This window comes from Mixophyes fleayi, chromosome 8, assembly GCF_038048845.1.
Source record: "Mixophyes fleayi isolate aMixFle1 chromosome 8, aMixFle1.hap1, whole genome shotgun sequence".
Classification (NCBI taxonomy): Eukaryota; Metazoa; Chordata; class Amphibia; order Anura; family Limnodynastidae; genus Mixophyes; species Mixophyes fleayi.
Genome location: NC_134409.1, coordinates 38,143,126 through 38,164,292, shown reverse-complemented (window position 1 = coordinate 38,164,292; position 21,167 = coordinate 38,143,126). Strand labels below are relative to the sequence as shown.

The following is a 21,167-nucleotide window of genomic DNA, read 5'->3' as shown; positions in this document are numbered from 1 at the left end:
TGTTGTCACAGATATCTGATTATTTTATGGGTGCTGGTGTAGCTGTGACACTGCGATGCTCTGTGTGCCATGACTTGTCTCTTGCCGGAATAGATATGTGTTAATTTGTCAGCCAACTCTGCTGCCTCTTCCACGGCTTTAGGTTCTCTACCTATCACCCACTTCCTGACTTTCATGGGACAGCATCCAAGGTACACAAAGGTGCTGAATATCTTCTAGCATCTCAGATCCCTGTCCAAAGATCCACTGGTTAAAAGTATGGGTCAGGTTTTTTTCTACACCTAGGGAAGTAATCTAGGGGGGCTTTAATGACGGTCCAGAAATATTGTTGGCGTGTCTGATGGGTAAAGGCGTAAAGCATCAACAATGCCCGTTTTACCTCTGCATAACCCATTCTTAACTGTGTGGAGAGCGTACAAAATGTAGCAATGGTTAAACCCAAAATTTAAGGCTATAAAATATAAGTCCTTTGTTCCTCAATTTGCATATGATTTCAAAAGTTTGCAAGAATCTGTCTATCCTTTCACTGCCTCTTTCAAATGTACTAAAATAAACCATTGGTTCCAGATTGGCGTTGCTTTTTCCAGGTGTGATTAATTATCTACATTCACGTTTGTAAAGCGCTACGGAATTTGCTGGCGCTATATAAATAAATGTTGATGATGTTGATGATGAAAGTCTCAAATGGTATCATTGTCCACAGATGGGGTTGACAGTTACATGTAACAGTTCCAGAAACAATGTCAATAATATGTAGAAGCAAAAATATAAAATACACAATGTAGGCTGAAAAAATAATATTTCATAAAATAAACTGAAGAAGTTATAATCCACAGTTGCCAATCTTAGTCCACAGCAGGTGAAGAAGCAATTTATGGACAAATGTGGTGTAATCAACCTCTGTCCTCTCCTAATCTTCAGGTGATGTAACTGCCCAAGTGACAGCGCTCCTCCCCCTTGTGCTCAAATCCTGACCGCAACACCTGCTCCTACTGCTGTCTGTACACAGGGGGTAAGACTCTGGGTAAGATATGGAGTTTTATAGGGCAGATTATGTCTTCTCCAACTAGTACAATAAATATATATATATATATATATATATATATATATATATATATAGAATCTTTTTTAGAAAAAATATCTACAACAAGAAAAATTATCTTACTCAAAATTTAAGGAGAGAGATTAGCGGCCATCAATTTACTGAATTTGATGTCCCAAAAGAGCAAAAAAGTTGTGACTTGGCACATGTGACATGATGGATGAAGTAGAGCAAATCTTTACATATCAGTTGTTGCCTATTCCATTTGTAAATTGTTATCACTTTCTTGTATAATCCTATAGATTTCAGACATGAAGACATCTGTAAGCAATAATCTAACGTGAGCAATAAAAACTCTTTGCATTATGTCTTTAAAAGGTGATGTTATTTTCAATAATTTATGAACGCTTGGAATATAATTAATAATAATCCTTATTATTATCATTATATTACTATTAGTAATTTGTATAGGGCATATACTTTTACAAAGCACTTAACACTATAACCTACAAGCTAACATTACCAAATAGGAGACAAAGTGACTTGTACAAGAGGTGATACTTGGGTTTGAACCAGGGGTGTCCAGCAAATATCTATGTGTACATAAATGGAAAGTACAATTTTCACCACTTATTCTCCAAAAAATTGCTGTTTCATATTTCTTAATGCACATTTTCATGAATTATAACCCCAATATGTGCAATTCCCATAAATTATTATTACATACTTAATTTTTGTTAAAAATAGTTTTCTCTCCAGGTCATCATACTTTGGCACCTACACCACCTGTTGGGTTCACCTGAAATAGTTAATTATAAAACATGCGGCTGGCAGCTAGAGAGGGCTGCACTTTAAACCAGTTCTGTGCCCTGCCTACCACATAATCATCTTATAAATGTATGAAGGTGGTACCAAGGTGCGTCATCACAGCAAGGACAAGGTTGGTTTAAAGAGCCATCTCATTTTAGCTGCTGGAGCCAGAGATTAAAAGATTTTAATCTTGCCACCACTGTTCCTCCTTTATACAGTGCTGAGTAGTATGTTGGCACTTTATAAATAAATAATAATAATAGAAATAATAAAACTCACAATAAGTGATATCTGCACTCTGATCAACATTCAGTACTCACTAAGCGCAATAGTAACCCATTTAAATGAAGGCACATGTAAATATATTACAAATAACATCCGTGTTTGAATTTTTTAACGGAGCTGAAGCTGCTTAAAACAATGTGTACTGCCTGTTTGTAGCCAGTGCGTGCCTTGCAGATCTGGATCTGCATGTGGCCTGCAGACAACAAATTAAACTTATTAACTCACATTATAAACCCAAGCCACAATGTGCAGACCAGCCTGGGATGGCTCACTTCCATGCACTACAATATATTCCAATTCATATGGGAGTGCGGGTGGAGTGTAATGTCTCGACAAGAATACTATTCTTTTGTAATACCACAGGAATCTACAAATAGATTTATTGAATATCCTCAGTTACTCAAGTTCATTCTTTTAGTTTGAGTTTTTTTTTTACTCTTTGGCTGATTGGCTATCAGAGTTCACTGCAGGGGAGGAACAGCACATTCAGGTAATGTCGATAGATGTAGTGATTGTGACCTGGACTCTGCAAAAGCAGGATGAAATCACTGTTTGATGAACAGGGAGAGGGCAGGAAAAGTCAGAGCAGCGGGTAAGTATAATGTGCAGCAGATATGGGTCTGTACATTAATCTGGCACCAAGTATGTCTCTGCACATTAGTCTTTTTACTAGATATGGATCTGATTATTAGACTTGGCAACAGATATGGCTCTGCATATTAGTCTTGTTACCAGATATGGCTCTGCATATTAGTCTTGTTACCAGATATGGCTCTGCATATTAGTCTTGTTACCAGATATGGCTCTGCATATTAATCTTGTTACCAGATATGGCTCTGTATATTAGTCTTGTTACCAGATATGGCTCTGCATATTAGTCTTGTTACCAGATATGGCTCTGCATATTAGTCTTGGAACCAGATATGGCTCTGCATATTAGTCTTGTTACTAGATATGGCTCTGCATATTAGTCTTGTTACCAGATATGGCTCTGCATATTAATCTTGTTACCAGATATGGCTCTGCATATTAGTCTTTTTACCAGATATGGCTCTGCATATTAGTCTTGCTACCAGATATGGCTCTGCATATTAGTCTTGGAACCAGATATGGCTCTGCATATTAGTCTTGTTACCAGATATGGCTCTGCATATTAGTCTTGTTACCAGATATGGCTCTGCATATTAGTCTTGTTACCAGATATGGCTCTGCATATTAGTCTTGTTACCAGATATGGCTCTGCATATTAATCTTGTTACCAGATATGGCTCTGCATATTAGTCTTGTTACCAGATATGGCTCTGCATATTAGTCTTGTTACCAGATATGGCTCTGCATATTAGTCTTGGAACCAGATATGGCTCTGCATATTAGTCTTGTTACTAGATATGGCTCTGCATATTAGTCTTGTTACCAGATATGGCTCTGCATATTAATCTTGTTACCAGATATGGCTCTGCATATTAATCTTAGTACCAGATATGGCTCTGCATATTAGTCTTGTTACTAGATATGGCTCTGCATATTAGTCTTGTTACCAGATATGGCTCTGCATATTAGTCTTGTTACCAGATATGGCTCTGCATATTAGTCTTGGAATCAGATATGGCTTTGCATATTAGTCTTGTTACTAGATATGGCTCTGCATATTAGTCTTGTTACCAGATATGGCTCTGCATATTAGTCTTGGAACCAGATATGGCTCTGCATATTAGTCTTGTTACCAGATATGGCTCTGCATATTAGTCTTGGAACCAGATATGGCTCTGCATATTAGTCTTGTTACCAGATGTGGCTCTGCATATTAGTCTTGGAACCAGATATGGCTCTGCATATTAGTCTTGGAACCAGATATAGCTCTGCATAATAGTCTTGGAACCAGATATGGCTCTGCATATTAGTCTTGTTACTAGATATGGCTCTGCATATTACTCTTGTTACCAGATATGGCTCTGCATATTAGTCTTGTTACCAGATATGGCTCTGCATATTAGTCTTGGAACCAGATATGGCTCTGCATATTAGTCTTGTTACTAGATATGGCTCTGCATATTAGTCTTGTTACCAGATGTGGCTCTGCATATTAGTCTTGTTACTAGATATGGCTCTGCATATTAGTCTTGTTACCAGATGTGGCTCTGCATATTAGTCTTGTTACCAGATGTGGCTCTGCATATTAGTCTTGGAACCAGATATGGCTCTGCATATTAGTCTTGTTACCAGATATGGCTCTGCATATTAGTCTTGTTACCAGATGTGGCTCTGCATATTAGTCTTGTTACCAGATGTGGCTCTGCATATTAGTCTTGGAACCAGATATGGCTCTGCATATTAGTCTTGTTACCAGATATGGCTCTGCATATTAGTCTTGTTACCAGATATGGCTCTGCATATTAAACTTGGCACCAGGTATGGCTGAGGTGTTCACTACTTATTCTAGTATCTACAGCAGCTATAGAGACTCTTGAGTCTTCTTCACTTTATCCAGCGATTATATAATATTAGTAAGGATATAATAATAATATACATATATATAGTAGTACTATTATATTTTATATATACTATAATTTGGTGACTAGTTATATTATCTTTTGCTCGGAATAATAACAAATAATGAATTTAAGATGTGGGATTCAATGTCATTTTAAGACATTTAAGTACAAGGATTTAGGAATAATGGATAATGTGAATAATTATCTATGAGAATCTCATTATTTATTTAGTTTGAACATAACTAATACTTAACAGTGAGAGGGAAGAGCAGACGAACGGCCTCTTCTGTGGTGATGACAGGGCTACCCCTGCTGCCTGTCAATTTGGAGAAGAAGGGTGCACCTTACACAGTGTGCAGATCCTGTGCCTGTGTCATTATGTAGTAAGTTGGACAGTACATAGTACTGAGAACAAGCATCAGTGTGCAGCATGGACATGTCATTGTCCCTACAAATTTCCACCCAATACCAATTGTGTTTTCATCTGTAAACGTGTTTTGTGTGTCTAACTTTTTTGGATTTCGGTGGGACATTCCAGATCTTAGGGCTCTGTCAATATGTCCCACCCACGGGCATGTTTGTTCCGTGAGTGATAACGTTGGGAGGTACTTTCCTGCTATTGGTGCGTGCTGCAGTGTTTGAGGAGAAGGGAGGGGTCTAAAGGGCAGACTAGTGCTTTTACAGGGTGATGTCATGATGCCGGGTACTGAAATGTTGGAAGGTGTGTATGAGCATAAATAAATATACACACATACACAAATATAAATACACACACATGTATATAAAGTGCCCTGTAAAAGTCTATCTATCTGACATGCAGAGAGAAGCATGATTTTCAGTGCTGTACTATTACTTTTAAACACTTAGTAGATCTACACAACAAAGGGTTACCAGTCAATTTTAATAATACTCCCCACAGCCTACCTTTAGCTAGCAATAACAAATATATTAACCTTAGCATAACATACTTTTTGCAGATTGTATTACACAGATGTTGATTGAGAGATATGTCAAGGTTTGCAGTTGCATTATAATGTCAACTAGCAGAAATGTGACATGTTTATGGGGTGCTGTAATAAAATCATGCATTTTTTGAGCAACTAGACTAGTTAAAATGTTGGATTTGCACTGACAGGTTTATGAGCGAAATGCACATTACTCTGATCAATACACTGGTGCATGTAACTCTGCTGTCATCGCCAAGGAGTTAAGATGGATATTTAATGAAAAACTTCACTCAACTGGCAACTTATACATCATAAAAATAGCATTTACATTGCACTTTTAATTAATAAGCCTTTAATTTCTGAAAGATCAAGACCTTGCCTCCTAATCCTATGTTCTGTAATGACATGCTACTACTGCTGCCATGCAGGATGAAGTCACCAAATCATCCCTGTGATAAAGCATATATTATTCAATTTATTCCTAGTAGCAGTACAGTTTGCTAAATATCAAGCAATTACGTGATTTACCATATCATATTATGGCAACCACAGTTAAATAACTTATGATGTTGTGAGCAGTGAGGCTTTGGAACCTTCGCCGCATTCCCCCTTCTGCCATCACGTGACCACCAAGGAGCCTGTTGACTGACTGGCTAAAAGATCAGGTTACACTCTCCTGGGAACCAAATGCTTGCGAGAAAGGAAGGGAGAAACTTTTTTTTTTGCAGTATAGCCATATACATCTTCCCAACAGGTCGCTTTTGCAAAAACAGTGTTATAGGAGAACCACCTGGGAAAAAGCTTCAGATTCATGCTACTAATTCACTGTTAAAAAAACAGTCTATGTGGTATTTAATATAAATGTTAATTTTAATATAATGAATGTAGCAGCGTAATCAGTTTATATACAAATATGCAACCTACTGGATTTCCACCCAAATTCTGTTCTTATGCAGCACTGAAGTGACAATCCTCAATACAGTGAATAACCATTTACTGTCCTTAATGGTGACTTTGGAGTAATCTAATCTGCTATGTTCAGATTAGATTATATGGATAGAAAAGAGATTTACATAGATTAAAATGCATTGTTAGTGAAATAGGTGGGTTAAGATAGGTACACACTACAGGGTTTTTGTCCAATAATCGGCTCAACCAGCTGACATACGACCGCTCGTTCAAAAGTCGAGTCAGTGTGTGTAGTGACACGATGGTCGAAAGTCTGCCCAAATGGACGATTGTCAACTCATTTGGTTGGTCGTACCGTTTAATATTTTCATCCCAATCTCGTTTCCGTTGTGTAGTGTGTATAAACTTCCGACCGATCCACGACGAAATTGCAATCATTGCTAACGACAACATGGCTGTAAAAAGTCGCTAAAGGGACGTCCGCTCTTCCCTTTATCGTCCTAAACAAGGCTAGTGTGTCTGCAGTCCATGGACCGAGCGATCGGAACGTCGATCGCATGTAAAATCGATCGGCTTAAAAAGTTGGTGGAAAATTCTGTAGTGTGTACCCAGCTTTAGGAGGATTTATCAGACTAGACAATACCCAGTAATGTACATCTGAAGAATTTAACGATACATTACTAGGAAAAAACGTATTATATGGTGACAGGCTAAAAATATTTTTTTTATCTACCTACAGAAAACACTAGTAAATTTTGATGCTTTCCACTACTTTACACTTGTAGCAATGACATCATGACATTAGCTTCTTAATTTTAAGCAACTGATTTGCCATTAGTGTATCTTCAGTGTATTTTGCTAAATCCTTGAAGAAAAATTGTGCAATTTGATGTGATTATGGTGTAAATTGACGGTAAGATAAATACATGGCGTAATTCACGGTGTGTAAATTTAGCCGAAAGAGAGGTGTTTTCCATTGAGCCTGTGTGTGCTGTTTTGGTAAATGAGAATCTCCGGGTTTCACCACATTGAATAATAAAATGATTATGGCATTTCGGTCGCTTTAAAATAACAACACTCCTCTGTTATGGATACAATCAAATATACGGTAAATAGGATCAAATATAAATAGAATTATCAGAAACAGAGATCACAGCTTTCCTGCAAAAACACATAAGACCATCGCCCTCTCTATTGTCTGACATCCCAGATGACTAATATCTAGGAATCACAAAATAAATATGTTGCAGTCTTCAATGTCTTTTAATCACAATAATTAACATGTTCTCTTCTTTCACATCAAGACTATGTCCAATGCTAAATGATATTGCTGGCCCAATCCGAAAGCTCAATGCTTGCTGTACTGCTCATAACTCTGTTTCTGTAGGTATATACTCTGCTATAATGACAGGATAAAATAACCTGACATATTTATTCCACATGTAGCTGCATACCAAAACTGCTAATTTCGCAACCGCTCATATACTCACAAAGAAAGATCTGGTAACGCCCGCTGCTAGACTGTTAGTCTTCAGCTCCCACGTCACAGGCCGTGGGGAGTTTAAGATGAACACCAGAGGTTTCTGATGAATCGAGATTGTTGAGATTGGGGTCAAATGCAACGTGACCTGTAAATAAACAAAACTAGATTAAGATATGCCTTGAGAAGAAATGAACACACTGGTACTGCTGCACTTGCAAATAAAAGTAAAATAAATACAAAATGTATAAACAGTACAAGCAACAAGAAAAAACTTAATAAGGCATGGTGTTCCCAATGTGTGGTGCAGGGTTTCCCAAACCCAGTCCTCAGGGCTCCCTAACAGTGCAGGTTTTCCATATCTCCTTGCTGGAGCACAGGTGTATTCATTACTGACTGACACATTGTAACATATCCACAGGTGGTCCTAATTATGTCACGTGTGATCCAGAAAACCTGCACTGTTAGGGAGCCCTGGGGACTGGGTTTGGGAAACCCTGGTGTGGTGTGAGATTTGTTGTACTGCTGTGTGCATGGGCACACCAGGAACTTCTTCTATGGACGGGCAAATAAAGCATTTACATTTCTGAGTTCAAAATATGGATAAACAATGATTTTATATGCTACTACCTTTACTTTGTAAAACACAATGTGATCTGCAAGTGTTTGCACCTTGTAGAGCATTAATACACGGACTTGTTTACTGCATATGGAAAATCCTGTATAGAAAATGAGTTTATTTGAGACAAATGGCACAACACTGGGCATGGATGGAGAAAATATAACATGTTGCTCCATACTGCCTCCTTCAACTCACGTACAGAGTACGAGTATTATGTGCAGGGTCTACTCAGGTCATGTGACTAGTGCCGCATTTTGACGTTTGTTTCAAATACATTGGCTTAATCTGTACATCTTCCTTTGTGTGTTCCTGTATACTACATGTCTTCACATACTCTACATACTGAATACACTACATACACTACAACTACAACTTGTGAGATGTGTGATAATTTCCATTCATTTCATTGGACAGTGCATCACATTGGGCACAGAAAGACATAGCCATCTGAAATGAATGGGCAAAGTCATATTGCAAGAAGTTCTGTCGCAAGAGTCAAAGGTCATTTATATGAATTTCTATTTCCCATGTAACAATCAAACTATCTGAGTTGTCAGGATGCTTCCTCTATGGTACATGCCAAGAATGGGCAGCAGATAATACTGTATAATTGTGGGTAATGGTCATAACTTGCACAGAGCGACAGATGGAACCAGGCAGAGTCATAGGAAGCTATTGCCTGCGGGCAAATCAGAATCTGAATGCAGGAATTTGGGTGCTTCCTTTAATGGCAACACTGACCTCTCATTATAAATACAAGATGAGCCCATTACAATTGGCCACAGCCTCTTTTACTAGTGTGCAATCATGCCTGGCACCTCATTAGCAATTTAACTACTAAGCTGTGAAGTTGTTAATGCATCATTTTCAAGGTACTAAATTCCTTCCTTTCAATAAAACCGCATGCTGGGATAATGGCAGGTTACAATGTCAAGTCTAGTGAATATGTCCATTGTGCATAGATTGGGTTGTTGTTAAGTACGAGACACTAGCTTCCGCCCCAACACACACACACACACACACACTTACAACTGTACAGTAACCAAACCGTCAAACCGAGCACAGGGCCCATTATACTGTAGTACAATGCAAACCACTGTCTGCAGGAAATATATCTTTCATATTCACATCAAATAATATGCTCCAGTTAACAAGTTAAAATGTCCTGAATAAATACAGCAATAAAGATTATATATTGCTTGTTGTAAACACGTACAAAGGTATTTATTTTTACCTTAAAAGCTTTTAAGTAAAAACGACAATGTACAGATTAGACTTGTAAACTATAAAGTTTAAAGGAAAAAAGTGCAAGTCATAAAGAAAGCAGCTTCTGCACATTGTTATCCCTGGTACAGATTAATCACAACATGGTCTTGAAAGAGCTGCGTTAAATCAAATAACCTTACTATCAGGATTTCTTATCACTTAATGTGCTGGAGGACATACATAAAAGTGGTAAATTAAATTAATGATTATACATTCATCCACATTTAAAGTGGACTGGTCATCTATACACCGAAGACATTTTTTTGAGTTTGGCCAATCAGTCATAAGAATGCAGCCTAGCAATTCAGTAGGAACCAGTGTGATCCCTGAGAAACATTTTATAGTCTTCCTTCATTCAAAATCCATTTTCCTTCACAGACTTCCCCCAATGTTTATGTTCCCATGTGCTTGAAATGCAGCTCCTCTTGGCTTTTTAAATGGGTAACGACAATCTTTGCCTCCGAGTTCGGTTTCATTAAAATCAGAACTGTATAGCAGAACAGATGCACGAGGGAGCGCTGAGGGTGAAGATGTAACGGGTGAGGTGGATGTCACTCTTGTGTCTGTCGCCATCCTTGTGTCTCCTACTCGCTTATCCTCAAGCGTCCGCCCAAGGATGACTCATTGTCTCCAGCCTTTACCATGAGAATACATCAAGATTAAAACCTTACTATATTTTTCTTTCATGTTTTCTTTTTACTTTGGATAACAACTATTCTCTATGTCTTAAAATGAATTTCAGTTTAACCGTGCAACAATTTTGCTCCTCATAAAATGTTGTGCCCATCCCCCCACCCAAAAGCCGTGCACCCTAGTCGGCCTACTGGATAACCTGGCCATGCTGATTCTTAATGAATTAAAAGGATGAAGATGGACTATCTCACAAACTGGCTACTTCCACTGTTTGTAGGTCCCTTTAAGTTTACATTGTTAAGAAAAGTCTCTTATCCCTACACACAAACACAAACACACACACACACACACACACAATTTCTATTACAGGCCTCTACCAGATACCTATGATGTCAAAAGGATTAAGACAGCTGCAGAACTTTTTATTGTCCCCTGAGATAGTTCATTGCATGGACCACTGGTTATCTCCATAGTAACCAGACTTGGGAAAACAATTGATGGACTTCTGCCCTAATACTCTGGTAAAGTAATTTGAAGTATGAGAGAAAGTCTGGGGCACAATTTAAAAACAAAATAATCAAAATTAACATTGCTGATGTCTTATTTTTCAGGCTTCCAGGCAAACAAACATGAACTGCAATTGTTGTTGTGAAATGTTACAGTCTGATGCCATACGTCTTCAAGGTTACTTTAGCACAGCGGGGAAAGGATGGAAATATCTGGAGACAGTTCTCTGAAATGAATACTGCAATAAAAGGACTTGATGTACAAGTTACCCAGTTGTCTAGAGTATTTTCTTCAGGGATATCACATACTTGTGGACACCTCAACTGATCACAGAAACATTTCAATACTGGGTCTAAAAGGTTTCGACTCTCCATTTGTGTCTCATCTAAGCATTTTCAACCCAAAGGACTTAACTCTAATTAAATTTACACTTAGATTTTACTACACAACAGACAGTGCCCTGTGCCCTGTTACACAAAAGCCCTGTACATTTCTTTTAACGACATTGTAATCATTTCTATATTAGTTTTAGAATCGATATATAAATGGAACACATGTTATCCTAATAGGACATTATTTTGTATTAACCCATATTATTTGCAGATACAGCCAATATTATCCCAAATTGTATTTATTTAATCTTCAGACATCATACTCTAAGTTAGGAATTAAATAGTTTCTGAGCTAACTACGTGGGTCAGCCTGAAATATCGCTTTGGGATTTCTACTCCTATATCGAGTGCACCTGTTACCTATACACTGTGAACCTAATTTACAAAGCACACAGGATGTGCTCCACAAATGACTTTGGCTTTGCAGAGGTGCGCCTATATGGTATATGCTAATTGGAAGTGCGCTTAGGTTTGCATGGAAAAATCTAAGATGCGCATTGTGCAAACCTGTAAATGTCACATCAAAGTCCAGTCTCTACTACTCCTTTAGTACCTTTAATTACACTATTATTTTTTTACTGCTAAAATACTGCTCAGTTTAGGTTGAGTTGTGGCTTAAATTACTCATAAGAATGAGAAGTATTGGGACTGCCTTTATTACATATGGCAGTTATGTGTGCTTTAATCATTTTTTTTTTTTTACATTACACAAAGTGCACTTAGAGATGTACTGCTATGCTGAATTGTGTCCAATTGAAAGTAGAAGGTGAGACCTGGGGGTATATTTACTAAACTGCGCGTTTGAAAAAGTGGAGATGTTGCCTATAGCAACCAATTAGATTCTAGTTATCATTTATTTAGTACATTCTACAAAATGACAGTTAGAATCTGATTGGTTGCTATAGGCAACATCTCCACTTTTTCAAACCCGCAGTTTAGTTAATATACCCGATTTTTTGACGAATAGAGCAAACTTCTCACTTAGTACCTTTGCAAGGATCATGCATATGCTCAATTACTGCAAAGCACACAAAAATATAAAATGTTTCACTAGCCCATATTTTATATATAAAATACAGGATAGATTTTAAAATAGGTGAGTGTGCTTTCCCCTGCACAATTATCAATTATAGAGAGTCTACTACTATATTTATGAAAATGCGGCATTAGGTTAAGCTTCAATTGCAGCTTATTGTGGTAATAGAAAATCACCTATCGTCTCAATTTACCATTAATTCACAGAAGAACGCATTGTTCTAAATGAATTTTCTTCTGTTATCGCCATCCTGATAAGCTATTGTCAGCAAAACCCTTTGATGTATAGGACAAAGCTCTATCTCTAGTAAAAACACCAACCCTTTGAAAAATAGACACTTACATGTTTTTCATAGTTTGTATGTAAGCAATGCTGGAAAAGGCGTTTAGACAAATAATTATGTTTCTAGCAGTATAAACATGATGAATGAAAGATTTATGCCTTATGTACTTTGATGCTGCTGGAGCAGAATAAATATGAGATTTAGAAGAATGCTCACACTGATGATATTGGCATTTGCTGTGTGGAGGTGTTTAGAAACATCCACATATTAAAGCAGAGCAGTATAAAAACACAGTGTGAAATTGGAGAACACTACACAGAATGAGGCAGCTGTTCACAGCACTTCTAGGAAAACCAAAAATCTGTCTATGGGGAATACAAGAAACTGACAGCAGAGCAGACATGAAATGTTTTTCTTCAAGGACCACTATATAAACTTGGCATTGGCACTAAAGTATGTATGAGAGACACTGAGAATAGAAATAAAAACTTTAATATTTAAGGGGTCACTCGCATTTCCCACATGTGGGAGTATCACATAAGCACTGTTCCCCTTTTTATTAACAGGACACTCCTGTATTAAGGCAGATTTACCACTAAAGCAAGTTTGAGCTTTAAGGTGCCATCTTAAAATCCTGTTCTATCAATATAAAGAGCGCAGGATCCTATGGTCTCATGCTGTGTTTCCACACTCAGATAAGCATCATCATCATTTATTTATATAGCGTCCCTGCCCCATTGGAGCTTACAGTCTAAATTCACTAATATTCACAGACAGACAGACAGACAGACTAGGGTCAATATTGATAGCAGCCAATTAACCTACTAGTATGTTTTTTTGGAATGTGGGAGGAAACCGGAGCACCCGGAGGAAACCCACGCAAACATGGGGAGAACATACAAACTCCACACAGATAAGGCCATGGTCGGAAATTGAACTCATGACCCCAGTGCTGTAAGGCAGAAGTGCTAACCACTTAGCCACCATGCTGCCCCCTATATGTATATGTTGTACAAAGCCTCATAGGGCTTGATTCATTAAAGTATGCAAAGCAAATGTAAATTGAGTTTCTTTAAAAACGCACATAAATCTGGCATGCGCACTTCTGTAGGAGCAGATCTAAAGACACATGTTTTGTTGAATACGGGTCTTGGTGGTGCTCTCTGCTCTAACAGACAAGACTGCAGGACACGCCTAATACATATGTGGAATATAAGTTCCAAAAGAACGCAAAGTTAAAAAAAAGTATTCAATGTCAGGCACCTGTTAATAATATTGTCAATAAAGATTTAATTGTAAAAAGAAAAAAAATTTAGATTTTTTTTTTTTCACTTTGGTTTTCGCTCCAGTACATTTACCATGATATTGTTAATGTCCACTGTACATTAATGCATTTTTACAGTTGCTGCTGATTGCCAATATATGTTCTGACACACATATAGGACCGTCATCACTAGTAATCGGAACTTACACCTACACCCAACCTGTAGCTGGTGCAAGTGATACGCTAGAAAATCACGCACCTTTGAGATGTACAAAGCTTAAATCGAATGTTGCTACGTGCGCACAAGCTTGGCACATCCTTACTGTACAATAACTATGTGCATACTCTCATTCCCCTCCCCGTTCTGCTCATGAAATCGTAGGCTGCCGTGTAGGTTCTTTGCGTTTGATGAATTGGATGTTGCTGTCGTTCACTGGCGTATAATCCGTTTCTGAGCATGCGCAAAGAAAATTTAAGCAAAATGCGGCACGTATCGGCATTTGCATTCCTTAAGAATCAGGCCCATATTGCGTAACTAATATTAGTATTTAGCATTTAAATACTTCATCATATTGAACTCCTTTCATTTATAATTTTATACCATGCTATGCATCCCTGTGGTTGATTTTTATTTTATTATATGTGTTCTACAAATTTGACAAAAACACTAGGATTTAATATTTAAATATTTATCCAAACTTTCCATACTTTGGTGTTCTAGTATTCTCTATTCTCCGCATTCTCTGCAAGATAAAGAGAGCCATTACAAATAGTTTATATTGTATATTTTTTTCTCTAAGGTGATCAACAAAAGATTGAGATTAAAGGCTGTGGTGGGTTAATCTAGACAATTTGCTTTATAACTTTTTTTTATGTGTTGAGAGTTAACGTGTTTATAAATTGCTTGGTGTTTCCCATCTATGACACCGTTACCCTCTTTCATTAAGACTGCTGATTAAAGGACTTCCTGCTTGTGTTTTGGTTTAGCAGGAAGGAATATTCACTCGGAATTGTTTAGGGGCTGAGAACCGTTTCGGAATTCCTTTGTTTTTCTAGATTTTCAGGATGCCGGTTATCAGATGCAATGAACGGTCCATGTTTCCAGGGCAGGGGTGACCCTTTGTTGGTTTGCAGATCACAAGGAATTTCAATATCATACACCACTATATGTACACTAATCCCTACTGTCAAATGAATTTAGCACTACAGGAAACCTCAGGCATATATGGTAAGGATTAAGGATCTGATTATAATTTGACGCTAAGCCAAGGTTTATTATTGTACAGATTTTGCAGATTATTTTGTGTTTAAACTTTAAGTACAGGTAATAATATATGTGGACTATTCAGCGGTAACTAGCCTTTTAGTTAAATCAGCTGAAAAAGCAAACCTAGAATATAATGAACTTCTACACAGAGTGCTTAAGAAAAATCTTATTATGCGTGTCAAGTTCAAATCAGTTCATTTTCCCTGGACATCTGCAAATTTAAAGCTGGGGACACATTGCAGTAAAGTTCTGCAGATGCGATTTCTGTAACGATTTTTACCAACAACTGAAAGTCCCAATGAGCATGTGGATTTATGTGTACACACCTACACAATTCACCTTCAGCACTGTGCTCTTCATCTCTCATAACCATCTACCTGAAAAAAATGTAACTCTGCACACTATAGAGATCTGTCTACACTGCTGGGCGTGAGTGCGTGCACACCTCCACATTTACCCGACATTGTTCCATCGCTGATGGCGATTTTTAGGCAGCTTATAAAGTCAAACAATATGATGTGCTTTGGTAGGATAACACATGATTGTGGGGGGAATTTCAGACCTAATAGTCATTTATCGTGTGATTGGCACGATCATTGGCTGAAAAACCTGTAGTGTTTACTCATTATCATCATCACCATTTATTTATATAGCGCCACTGATTCCGCAGCGCTGTACAGAGAACTCATTCACATCAGTCCTTGCCCCATTGGAGCTTACAGTCTAAATTCACTAATATTCACACACAGACAGACAGACAGAGAGAGAGACAGACTAGGGTCAATTTTGATAGCAGCCAATTAACCTACTAGTATGTTTTTTTGGAATGTGGGAGGAAACCGGAGCACCCGGAGGAAACCCACGCAAACATGGGGAGAACATACAAACTCCACACAGATAAGGCCATGGTCGGGAATTGAACTCATGACCCCAGTGCTGTGAGGCAGAAGTGCTAACAACTTAGCCACTGTACTCAGCTTAAGACTCTTGCTAGTCAATTTTACTTATAACAGGTAACATCCAGCACTAGCAATTGCCATTCTGCAATACAGAGCCAGCAGAACATTATTTCATGTGTTTAATGAGGGTCGGAACAGCTGTTGCGTTTATTCTTTAAAGCTGGTTCCACATAGACAAGTCTGACATAAAGAAGGTGGAGCTATAACAACCTGTAGCCAATCACAGCGCTATCATGTTAACAGCAGCACAGGATAATTTAGATCAGTCAACTTATTTGTATCCCAACTAATCTTTCTAAATAACAAAGTTCATACATCCAACTATACATATGGACACATGCAAAGGCAGAGGTCCAGAAATGTTGGAAAGGGGAAAGCGAATAAGAAACAAAGGATGAGAGTTGGACCACACAATGATGTGTAAATGAGCATTACACATGAGTATGTAACAATAAAGCAATGTACTGGGTCTAGCTCTGCCATGTCAATCACACTACATTCATATAACTTCATACAAAATAATACACACACATATATCATCTAAAACCTAGCTATAACATGATGCAACAAAATAATAGAGGGATCAAACAGGAAGTCAGCAGAATTAGGAATTAAGACACGTGTAGTAGAATAGTAGACAGGTAGGCAAGCAGCAGTAACATCAAGCTATACCTAACAGATATTTGTTAGAGGGATTTATTAATCACAATACTTGGAATGTGGGATGCACTGTCACATAAATATGACAGTGAGCACACAGCAACTTCTGTCTACCTTTCTGAGTAAACAGAGCTATTAAACCACCCACCACTTCATAAGGATGCTGAATCCTCAGAACACCAATGGTAAAAACTGGGAACTACACCAATACTTTATAATGCAACAGCAGTATATGGTATCATCTCGAAAATGGATGTCTGTCTTTTTATAACCTTACTAACTAAAGTTGTGTACAAAAGTTTCCAGGGTACAAATTTTTAATATATACCAAAGGAAAAGGAAAAAAAAAAGAGAAGAGTATTCTCTACACATGGCATGACAAAGCCTTTAGCGAAACGTTCGTAGGCAGTTTGTGGACATGACATGTGATGTCAAAGTTAGGTGACATGGGCCATGGCAGATCTTCTCCTGGCGGATGTGTAGCCACCGTGATGTGGACAACATACAAAGGACAATATATAAATAATTGCATATACAATATATAAATACATTTTAACTTCCTACTATTGGACACATTTTGGCATACTGTTGCACACAATTAAGTTTAACCATTTCACGCTAGCATACAGAAAATAAGAGATTTGGATAATATTTATATTGATATTGTAAGGAATTGCTTTTAAGAATTATTGTTTATGGAATAATTTGTAATCTAACTTACTGACTTGCCTGAGTCCCATTTTTTACTTTGAAATATAAATGATATACTCTTGGTTGCACCCTCTTCAATTAAATAATATCAGATTTTTATGGGATTAACATACATGCAGAGATACAGTATATGGAGTCCATTTATTAATTAATAGGTTTTGCCTCGTTAACTAACATCTGTCGTTTACAGCCTCCCTCTGCTTTGTGACAGCCAATTGTATCAGTCAGCAACTTAGAGAAGCTAAAGTTTGTTGAGAGTAGGCACAATGTCCTCAGAAATCAGAAAGGGCAGGGTATTTATACAACGACGCATCTATTCTTCTCCTGGACGATTTAAAGGCCTAAGGAATCAATTAAGTTTTAAAGCCTTAAAAGGGTATTAATGAATCAACTGGAAGGACACATCATTTATTGGTGTTTCAAACTGATAAATTCAACAAATAAATAGTAATTTTGCTTTAATATATGCAATAATATGCCTTATTTAAGTTTGTACTCTTATGGGTGTGTAAACTTCTCACTTAGAGATCTAGGGCCTGATTCATTAAGGATCTTAACTTAACAGTCTCCTGGACAAAACCATGTTACAATGCAAGGGGTGCAAATTAGTATTCTGTTTTGCACATAAGTTAAATACTGACTGTTTTTTCATGTAGCACACAAATATCAACTTTAAATTTCAGTGTACAAATAAGCTATCAAGTATTTACGTGCTACATGAAAAAACAGTCAGTATTTAACTTATGTGCAAAACAGAATGCTAATTTGCACCCCTTGCATTGTAACATGGTTTTGTCCAGGAGACTGGAATAAGAAGTTTCCCAAGTTAAGATCCTTAATGAATCAGGTCCCAAGTGACATCTGCAATTGTTCCTGGGATGCCAAAACTTTTGCATAAACATTTTAGCCTATGACGGTAGCATTTTGCTCTATGCACACCAGCCTTCCTGCTTTGAATCAGACAGAATGATATCACAATGTGAGAAGTAACTTGGAGCCTTTTAGGGAAACACTATACAATTGCTTGCATTTAGCTAGCCCACTAAAGTCCATGTAATTTCACATCACTAAAATGCTGTCATTGTAAATGGACTCTTACATACATATTTGTGAATGTTATGCTTTAGGCTTAATGAGATATCATTAGTGAGATAAAAATGTAATGCAAAAATGTGTGATTCAAAAATATGTCACATTAAAATCTAGTGGTAATGTATGTAATCAGATTGATACCTCAATTTCAATAGCATCTGCCTCACTGTAGTATTTAATCTGGCTAGACTGCTACAATAACCCTAGAGGACTTTTAACTTATTTAATAACCCATGCAAATCTTCCCTGGATGCGTGACATGAAGAGCTCCCTTTACAGAACACAGTATCTGAAAACTCAAGTGAACCCTGAAATCTCAAGTGTTTCCTTCAAAGTTATGATATTGTTCTTTATGAGGCAGCTGTTCTAATATATCTCTTCAAGTCTGCATTTTTCTGCCAATATCTTGTTATTATTCAGCTACAAAATAAAACATTACGGGCCTGATTCATTAAGGATCTTAAATTAAGAAGTTTCTTATTTCAGTCTCCTGGACAAAACCATGTTACAATGCAAGGGGTGCAAATTAGTATTCTGTTTTGTACATAAGTTAAATACTGACTGTTTTTTCATGTAGCACACAAATACTTGATAGCTTATTTGTACACTGAAATTTAAAGTTGATATTCGTGTGCTACATGAAAAAAACGTCAGTATTTAACTTATGTGCAAAACAGAATACTAATTTGCACCCCTTGCATTGTAACATGGTTTTGTCCAGGAGACTGAAATAAGAAACTTCTTAATTTAAGATTCTTAATGAATCAGGCCCTACATTCTTATCAACTTTGTATTTATTTTATTTTCACTTGTATAGGCTGTATGCAGATGTAATAAGTAGTCTTCTGTTTCCATTCTGGAAATTATATATCAAAGAAACAAAATACTGTACAATAAACATTAAAAAATGATTTTCATTTTAGAGGAAGGAATATCATCAACCAACATATCCAAAGAATGAAGCATTATCTAATTGGATACAGGTCGCTCTACCCTGACAACTTCAGGTGAATGCTTATAGAATATCCACTAACAGGGAGGAAACTCTAGCAGCGAAGCGTCCAGTTACATACATATGCTGTCTTTCACACACCATAGCTATGTTTTATTTAATTATAAACAAATCTGAAGCAACACAGTATAAACTTTACCATACTTGGCGACCAGGATATCTCTGTAACATGTTATCAATAAAAATATCAGTGGTTCCATGTCTGGAGTTTGTTTTCAGCAACATGTATACATATAAGGGTTTTCCTAGCTAAGCTATAAAACACATTTCCAAGCTGCCATATAAAAAAGTCCTTACAATGTGTTGCGTGTAAAGTGAATTATACAGGAAGAGTTGGAAAACAATTCACTGCATCTCCGTTTCTTTAATTGAAGGTTTCTGAGCATCACAGACAGGACGAGACTCCGCCTGCACGTAATTAGTTTTCATTTCTTTTGGAAGAACATTAAGGGTTACAGTTAGGTTCCAACTGGCTCGGACACACTGTCTGCTAACAGCCCACAACAACCATATAACTCCACAGAATTCAGTGCTGAGATTCCAAGGTTCATCCTGAGGATGTAGTACCTGCGACTGCTTCCTGGCCCTGGCGCTAGTGCAACGGATTTCTGACGGGTCTACAATTATGGGGTCAGATTTCCTCCAGACAGCACAAACCAGAACCCTACAATTTGGGACAAGCAGAAACAAACTACTTTAACTCTTGTCCCAAATCGATTGGACTTCAAGTCATACCACTTTGTCTCTTCCATTTACGGTAATAAGGGTAGGCGTCTGGAGTAATCTAGAACAATGATTAAGATCATTTTCAACTGTTAGTTTCTCTCAAATTGTTCCAAATTGGAAATGGTCTAATATCCCGTACCTGACTCACATGGTGCAGTAGATTAATAAACATGTATAGCAGAAACCTTATTAAGGAGGAGCTTTTTACCCCAGCATGAGAAAGTATTCTCTGGTGTCATGCTCTCCATTAGAATTTGGTAATAGGACTCTATATGTTTCAATGTCAGTAAACCAGCTCTCTATATAGAAGATAATGGAGACAGGAACAGGTAATAGGTGCTTGAATAAAGATAAGGGGCCTGATTCATTAAAGATCTTAACTTAAGAAACTTATTATTTCAGTCTTCTGGACAAAACCATGTTACAATGCAAGGGGTGCAAATTAGTATTCTGTTTTGCACATAAGTTAAATACTGACTGTTTTTTCATGTAGCACACAAATATCAACTTTAAATTTCAGTGTACAAATAAGCTATCAAGTATTTGTGTGCTACATGAAAAAACAGTCAGTATTTAACTTATGTGCAAAATAGAATACTAATTTGCACCCCTTGCATTGTAACATGGTTTTGTCCAGGAGACTGAAATAATAAGTTTCTTAAGTTAAGATCCTTAATGAATCAGGCCCAAGATTGTGATTTGGCATACAGGAACGGGAACATACAGTGGCCTGTATTCCCTTACTCTGCCTTGTATTCTCAGCAATCACCTC

General features: G+C 37.3%; 1 protein-coding gene across 3 annotated transcripts in view; it reads right to left on the bottom strand.

The window, feature by feature from the left end:
• The window catches only part of TGFBR3 (transforming growth factor beta receptor 3), a 164,307-nt gene that overhangs the window by 73,933 nt on the left and 69,207 nt on the right, over positions 1-21,167 (bottom strand). For all 3 annotated transcript variants that reach the window (XM_075182390.1, XM_075182393.1, XM_075182392.1), the window contains exon 4: positions 7,976-8,113. In XM_075182390.1, coding sequence (XP_075038491.1) covers positions 7,976-8,113 — 138 coding nt within the window. The remainder of the gene's footprint in view (positions 1-7,975; positions 8,114-21,167) is intronic.